This window comes from Catharus ustulatus, chromosome 15 (genome assembly GCF_009819885.2).
Source record: "Catharus ustulatus isolate bCatUst1 chromosome 15, bCatUst1.pri.v2, whole genome shotgun sequence".
Lineage (NCBI taxonomy): Eukaryota > Metazoa > Chordata > Aves > Passeriformes > Turdidae > Catharus > Catharus ustulatus.
Window position 1 is genome coordinate 9,768,701 of NC_046235.1, and position 7,533 is coordinate 9,776,233.

Genomic DNA, 7,533 nt, shown 5'->3' on the forward strand with positions numbered 1-7,533 from the left:
GTTTATTCAACGGCCAAGGACAATGATCCGGCACAATGCAACGGTAGATATAAATATAACCTTATATAAGTGGTTGACCCTTGTCATTACCATTTTAATAGTTTCATACCTAATATTTCAACCATTTTTTCTCCCGCAGATTCTACTCTGCGATTTGGTTTTTGTACCAATTCCCTTTTCCCCCAACCTTTTTTTTTTTTTTTTTTTTTTTTTCTGAGTGTGATTCTGTTTCTCAGTGGTAAACATTAACCAAACTCTTCCCGTGCGACAAGCGGCCAAGAACCGTCCCACCAACTCTTACCACCGAGGCGTCCCCTCCTGCCGCCCTCCCCGCGGGGCAGCGGCCGCCTTACCGACTCCTGTGCAACTTCAAGTAAACACATACAACCCGCATAATCCAGAGAAAAAAATTGCAACTCATCCATGTACCAGATTTCGGTGTCTCTTGCAAAAGTTTTCTGGTCCGTTTACGGTTTTAGATGGGGTTATTTTTTTTTTATATATAATATTTTAAAAGCGCTGTTTTGTTGGTTGCATCCTTGTTTCACTTTTTTTTTTTTTTTTTTTTTTTGGGGGGGGTTGCTTTATATGCTTTATTTTATTTTTTTCCCTCTTTCACTTGCTTGGGTTTTGCTTTTAATCATCACCGGGTTTAATTTTTTTTTTCTTTTCCGTTAAATGTCGCTTTACTTCTGCTTTGCTTTGTCGGCGGTGCTTTGTCGGAGGTGGTTTGTGTCAAGTCCGTCAACTGTTGTACTGACAGGCGTTTAAACTAGAGCCGGGGCTTTGCAAACTGCTGTAGCCGAAACTGGAGTGCTGCTTTGATTTCAGTCTGAGGCTGGCTAAGCTGGAGTTGCAAGTGTCCCGGTAGACGCTGTAGGGCGAGCCCGGTGGCCCGTAGGGACAGGCCGGCGAGGACATGGCCGAGTTGAGCGAGGAGCCGCTGATGTTGTTGATGTTGTTGAGGCCGGAGTTGGCCATGCCCGGCACGCCCGAGTGGCCCATACTGGAGGGCATGTTCATGGAGGGGATGCTGCTGGGCGCCGAGAACATGGACTGCGAGGACAGGGGGCTCATGGAGTTGAAGAAGGTGAAGCTCTTGGTGGAGAGCGGAGCCGGGGTGAGGCTTTTGGTGGCCCAGTTGTTGTAGGGGTAGCCGGCGTACATGTCGTCGTAGGGCTGCATCAGCCCGCTGAACTGGGGCACGTAGCCGTTCTTGCACAGGTCCATCTGCTGGTTCCGTTCCCGCTTTCTCCACTTGGCTCGGCGGTTCTTGAACCAAACCTGCGTGGGGAGGGGGGAGCGACACGTCTCGGTGAGTGCGGGGCCACGGCAGCCCCCATCCCACCGACGGTGCTGAGAAGCAGGTATCTGCAGCTCAGCGCCTGCTTCCCCGGCCCGGCCAGCTCCTCCGGGACACCAGAGCAGGCTCCTCGGCCCCGCACCGCCTGTCCCCGCCGCCCCCCGGCCCGAGGGAAGGGGTCCCGCTCCGCAGGGCTGTGCGCGCATCCCTCCCCGTTCCGCGGGATGTGCCCGCCGGGATGGGCCCGCCGGGATGTGCCCGCCGGGATGTGCCCTCCGGGATGCGCGCAGCCGCCTCTCTGCCCAGGGTGCCTGCGCGGGTGTCCGCGTCCTGCCGGCCCCGCCGCCCCTTCCCGGAGCCGGACGGGGGGCCAAGAGACGGCCCGCTCTGATTAGGGCCGGCTCGCCCCGGCTCTGCCGCGTTTCCGAACGCTAATACTGTGTAATAAAAGTCCCCTGTTACAGATCATAAAAAAAGGGATTGGATTAGTATGTTTAGGTTTAAAAAAAAAAAAAAATCAATCCCCGCATCGCCCTCGGATAGATGCAGCCTCTGCCTTTATATCTAACGAGAATTTACAGTCCTAAGTAGGAAACTGAGAAGAGGGGCTGGTCTTGATGTTTGATACAAAAAAACGGTTCCAGTCTCACTCTTATTCTCTTAATATTTTTATATATATATACTCCTCGGAAAGCATTTGAGTCCCCGGTGATGGAAGCTAGACAGCTTTAAACATCTTTAAAAATTGGTTTAAAATCCGCATCATTCTGCCTGCTGCCTGTGCCCAGCCTGCGAGCCTTCCTTGCAGCATCATCCCCACCGCACCCCGGCTTTCTGCCACCGAGCCAGGGCCCCGAGCTCCCTGCGGACACCGGGCCCCGGCCCCGCGCAGGCTGCGTTCCCTCCGGTGGCGAGGGGGGGCGGGGGCCGGCTCCTGGGGCCTCCCCTCCCAGTGCAGAAATGGCATAACTATTATTAAATACCGGGCCCAAGGATGGAAACTCCGTGGGGGAACGGATGGCGGAGTCTATTTTAAAAAATAACAATAATAAAAAGAATCCCGTATAAAGAGGAAACGAAAGCCAACATGTTCAAAACCTGTAATATACTCCTCGGAAGGTGCTTCCAGACAGGAATTTCCTGAAAATGAGGGTAATAGTTTTAATTATGGCTCCTAGACATTTTAAAGGAAGGCCCTCATTGCAAATTAAGGTTAGATTTGCAATCTGCCATCTCAAAACATTAAACCCAAACATATCCACACGGAAAGAGAACGAAATTATGTTAATTGCAACTCATATTTTAGTTACATTTGCTCCCTGAAATATTTAACCAGTATTAATGCTCAGGCTTTGTTTTGTTTTAAACTCAATTAAGACAATTCTTTCAGACTCATTTGTTTCAGATGGGTGTTTACTTTTTAAATGTTTAAAGCAGAATCTCTGTAATCCAATTTGGTCACTCAAGGTTTAATTGCCAAGTTAAAAACAAAAAAAAACGAAAAGGAAAAAAAGAAAAAGTGGATTTTCTGTGCGGTGGGACTTTGCTCGGCGGTTCCCGTTTCCTCCCGTGCTTAGCCCACGGTCCCGTGGTGTGCGACCACTGCCGAAACCGCGCGGGGAAACGTCTCGGGTGGAAAAAAACATTTGGGAGGTGGACAAGCCGAGACACAGCTTTAGATCGATAGAGACCGAGCCGCTTCGGCCCGGTCGTTCTTTGCCAGGATCCTTCACTCATAAATCTCTCTAAGGACCTGCCGAAGCACACACACACGTGTATATATTTTTATATATTTTATATATATATATATATATAGATATAGATATAGATATGTTTCTCATCGTGTGGACCAACATTACTGAACCCCCCGAGTTTAGCTAAGAAGGGCATATATGTATATATATATATATACACACTGTATGCGTATATATGCACCAGATATATATCTATACGGTGGCATAGGCTTCAAGGTGTGTACAAATCGAACGACTTCGCGGTACAAGTTTGTGTTCAGACTTTGCGACCACTCCCCAGCCTCTGCCCTTGGTTTTCGGCCTCCACACACAGCCCGCGGCCTTTGGAGATGCGCGGCTGGGAGGGGCCGGCACCGAGACCCGCACCGTGCGGAGGGGATCTCGCATCCCGCTGCCGCAATAGCGAGGGGCTGTTTTCGGGATATATTGTATTCGTTGGGAGACGGCCGTTGCGATTACTGGGAATAACCAGAGCAAAAGGAACTTGCTCGGATGGGAGCTTGCTCCATTCCCGCGCCGCGTTTTGTCCAGCCCAGAGGGTCTTCCCCACACAGCCAGACCCTTCCCCGCTCCTGCCCTTCGCTGCTCCCTGCACCGCTCACCGCCCACTTTTCGGACAGGTCCCCCGTGCGAGTCCGACGGTCACAACTCGCTCCGGGCGACATCTGTCCGTGGCCGAGAGCTGAATTTCTCCTCTCTGGCCTTGAGATTCGATCATTAAAGTCCAGCCCAGAGCAAACCGCCGCAGCGCTCCCAGAAGGGGCAGCTTCCCCGAGCCCCCCACGCTCCGGCTGCCCCAGAGCAGAGCTCGCACCCGGCGGGGTTGCAGCCCCTCTTACCCGGACTCGGGGCTCGGTGAGGTTGGTCCAGACGGCGATCTCCTCCCGCATACTCATGTCAGGGTAGCGGTTCCGCTGGAAGGTGGCCTCCAGCTCCTGCAGCTGCTGGCTGGTGAAGTGGGTCCGCTGCCGCCGCTGCTTCTTCTTCTTCGCCGGGTCGTCAGCGGCCCCGTCCTCGTTTTTCTGCTCGCCGCTACGCTCTTTTTCTGCGAGGGGGTCGGGTTGGGGATAGTCGGTTTATTTGTTTTTCCTTTTTTATTTTGTTTTGTTTTGTGGATTTTTGCCTTCGTTTTTTCCCCAGTACAGGCACACAAAGGCAGACACCCCTGCCCCGCACCCAGCGCTGCCCATCCCACCGGAGGCACGCGTGGGGCACCCACTCGTGTCCCGCTGGGCCCTGCACTCAGCGAGCGCCCCGCAACCCAACTCGGCCTTTCCCGGGCTGGGAAAGGGGCACGGAGCCCTGCCGAGCCCCGGGCACCCAGGGACGCAGCAGGAGGGACTCCCAGAGCAGCTCGAAGCGGGCCCGACGGGTGACCGCATTCGTGGGAGCCGTGGGATACGGGATACGTGGGACTCCCCTCCGTATCACCGGCCGCTCCGCCTTTCTACGGCACCTTCTCGCCCTCTCCAAACCAAGGCGTGATCTTTGCTCCATTGTCTTTGTTGTGCTCGGCCGCGACAGGAAATTTGGAAGGGCAAGGGTGGAAAACCCAGAGGCAATTAATTGCAAAAGGCCCGTCTCAGCTTCCCCACTTCATTCTCTTTTCATAATTATTTTATTCTTCATCTTTTAGGATTTTGGTGTCTATTTTGACACAGGGCTGAGCGAAGCCCCCGCAAAAATCATATCGGCAGAAGGAAAGGAAAAAACCGCCCAGGAGGGTTTTCTCGGGCGGGATTTGCGCGGGCTAGGAGCAGGAATTCAACACCGGCCCTGCGAACCCCCTCTCCCCTTTCGTATCGGGCTCTGCGGCTCTCCCAGCCGGGTTTGGGCCCGGTTTGTGCCGGCTGAAACGCTCGGAGAGGGACTGGAGGCCCTGAACCGAAGCGCTCCGGGGCTGGGGCCCGGCGGCGCGGGGAAGGTGCGGCAGGGCCGTGCAGGGCCGGGGCCGCGGCCAAAGCCCGGCCTCGGTCCGGCTGCTGCAGAAGGGAAAAACTCGGCGGCGAGTTTTCTCCTTTAGAGTTTTTTTTCTCCTCCTTTAAAGAGGTTTGGTTTTTTTTTAAATTTTTTTTTAACCCATTTTCAGAGGGTTTTCTCCCGCCGCCGGCGGGACCGGGGGCATTTCTACAGCCCCGACCTCTGCGAGGTAAGGGGGAGTCTAAAAATAATCGCGTGCTGAATCCAGAGGCCGGGAGGATTCGTCCTTGCAAAGTCACCCTTGAATCGCACCTTGCTGGGAAGTCTCCCTAGGAAAAGGGGTGAGGGTGCGAGCGAGCCTCAGCTGCTCAGCGGACCCCCAAAAGGGGCCGATGGCTCTGAGGATCTGCAGCGCGACCGAGGCCTCTCAGCACAGACCCCATCGCCCCAGGCCCTCTGGTCCCCAGACCGGCCGAGCCGCGTGGCCCGGCGGCGAAACAGAAACAAAAATAACCCCCGCCAAAACAAATCCTCGCGCTTTCGGCTGCGAAGGGCTCGGCTAAACCGGGCCTAGAGAGAGCGGGGGGCGATCGGACAGCGGCACCGGTCCCCATGGGCTCCGGCCACGACCCTCGCCCAGCGCTCACTTTAACTCTCCTGGTCTTCCCTAAAAATCCTGCCTCAGAGCAGGGCTGTGATACAATTCCAAATCGTAAGGCAAGGCATCTTTAGTCAGTTTTTGTAATTATTTTTTCCCATTTAAAAAAATATTAAAATCTAAAGGTATTTTGCAGGTTCTCGGAGAAGAAAAGCAGGCAGCTCCTCCGCCCTCCGGCAGCACCGAGGGGTCACACACAGGGGTAGGGCAAAATGGAGCAAATCTCCCTCTCTAATCTCCAATAATCCCCTCTAATCTCAGAGTCCCTTCCAGACGCCGGTCTCTAACTTTGTTTGCGAATCAGGCCGGGAGGCACAACCCAAATCCTCATATCACCGAGTGCCACTTCGGGACCGACTCCTACCGCAGCCACTCTCTAGGTTAAAACTCCGAAGAACAACAATAGCTATTAGAAAACTAAAATTATATAAAACGTAAACTCCCTCTGAAACAGTCTTGCTGGAGAAGGAATATCACGCTCCTTCCTGAAGCTTTTGTTCCTCTCTTCTACCTTTCCCTTGTCATTCTAAAAATGTTGTTCTTTCAATTAAATGCAATCTGAGAGAGTACAGCGTTCCCTGTAGCCCTCGCACACGGTGGTCAGGGCGTGGGGATCCTTTATTTTTCCTGCCGGGAAAGCGCTCAGTCCCCACGCAAAACCTCCCCGCGGCCGCGCACATCCCCTCGGCAGCGGCCCGCACTGCCTGCCTTGGCCCCACGCTGCCTCTCCGGCTCTGCCTGCCCTTTCCTTCTTTTTTAATTTTTTTTTTCGCTGACAGAGAGATCTTTTTCCATCTCTGCACCACTCGAGCTGGAAAATAAACCCGGGCAAAAGCTGACATTATTTCAGAAACATTCGGCAAAACCGCACTCCCCGAAGAGTCCCCCCCCCCGCCCCCTCCCAACCTCATCAATTAATAACTAGTTTTTTTATTTAAAAATAAATAAAATAAATAAAAGAGAGTCGCTCCTAGGACGGGACCATGGAGCCATGTGTCGCCCCAGCGGGCTGTCAGAGCCAGACACGGTGGGGGAGGCAGCTCCGGGAGGGCCAGTGCCCCCCGCTCCCACTCCCGGGGCTCGGCTGGGATGGAGCCGCCGCGATCAGCGGCAGCTCTTGCTCTCCCTTGTCCCTCCATCGCCTCCGGTTTGGCGGGGGGTGCAGGCGCAGCACCCCGGGCGCCCCGCGGAGCGAAGGCGCAGTGGGGAGGGGGAGGCAGCGCGGGGGGAGCGTGCCGGAGCCGCGAGGGGCGCGGGGAGGGGGAGGGTTACCTGGCACCTCCGTGTCGGAGGATTCACTGGCTGAGTTGTCGATCGGGTCTCTGGGTTCCGAGGATCTTTGCAAATGGAAGCTGGAAGCCATGTCATGGGAGGGTTGGGGTCTCAAGCTCTCAGGCAGTCTCTCCAAATTCATTCCACCTTTAAAGGAATCCATGGCAGGGGCGCCGGGCTGCATGGGGGAGTTTGCAGGTGTTTATTCCACACAGAAGGGAACAAGGAGCTTTTTTTTAAGGAAAAAAAAAATCAACAAAACCCAAAAGCAAATCCACTTATTACTAACAGTATTATTTTAAGGGTGTCGGAAGCAATCTGAGCAGTGCCTGGAAGGCGGTTGTCTCTGCTGGGGAGAGGCACAGCGCTCCGGCCGCATAGGCAGGGAAGTAGTAAAGATCCCTTATAGAGAAACGCGAGTTGCGAGTTGGACAGTTTAAAGCTAAGGAGATTAAAGTGACCTGCCCTAGAACAAATGCCTGTAGTTAAACGGGGCTCCTCCCCCTGAAGGTTAAAACCTCCCCGTCTCGCTCATGCATCACTCCATCTAGCGCTGGCCCAGCCCGGCCGCGCGGGACCTGCCTCCGCGCTCTCCGCCATCCGCGCCCCTTGCGCGCCCGCGGCCA

The 7,533-nt window shown here is 54.4% G+C and overlaps 1 protein-coding gene across 1 annotated transcript; it reads right to left on the reverse strand.

Moving 5' to 3' along the window:
* Positions 1–646: 646 nt before the first annotated feature.
* On the reverse strand, positions 647–7,326 carry PITX1 (paired like homeodomain 1). Its single transcript, XM_033073269.1, has 3 exons — positions 6,908–7,326; positions 3,897–4,102; positions 647–1,284 (listed from the first exon to the last, which is right to left on the reverse strand). The coding sequence occupies exons 1-3, from the start codon at positions 7,089–7,091 to the stop codon at positions 745–747; spliced, it is 930 nt and encodes a 309-aa protein (XP_032929160.1). The 5' UTR covers positions 7,092–7,326; the 3' UTR covers positions 647–744.
* Between the last annotated feature and the right edge of the window lie 207 nt (positions 7,327–7,533).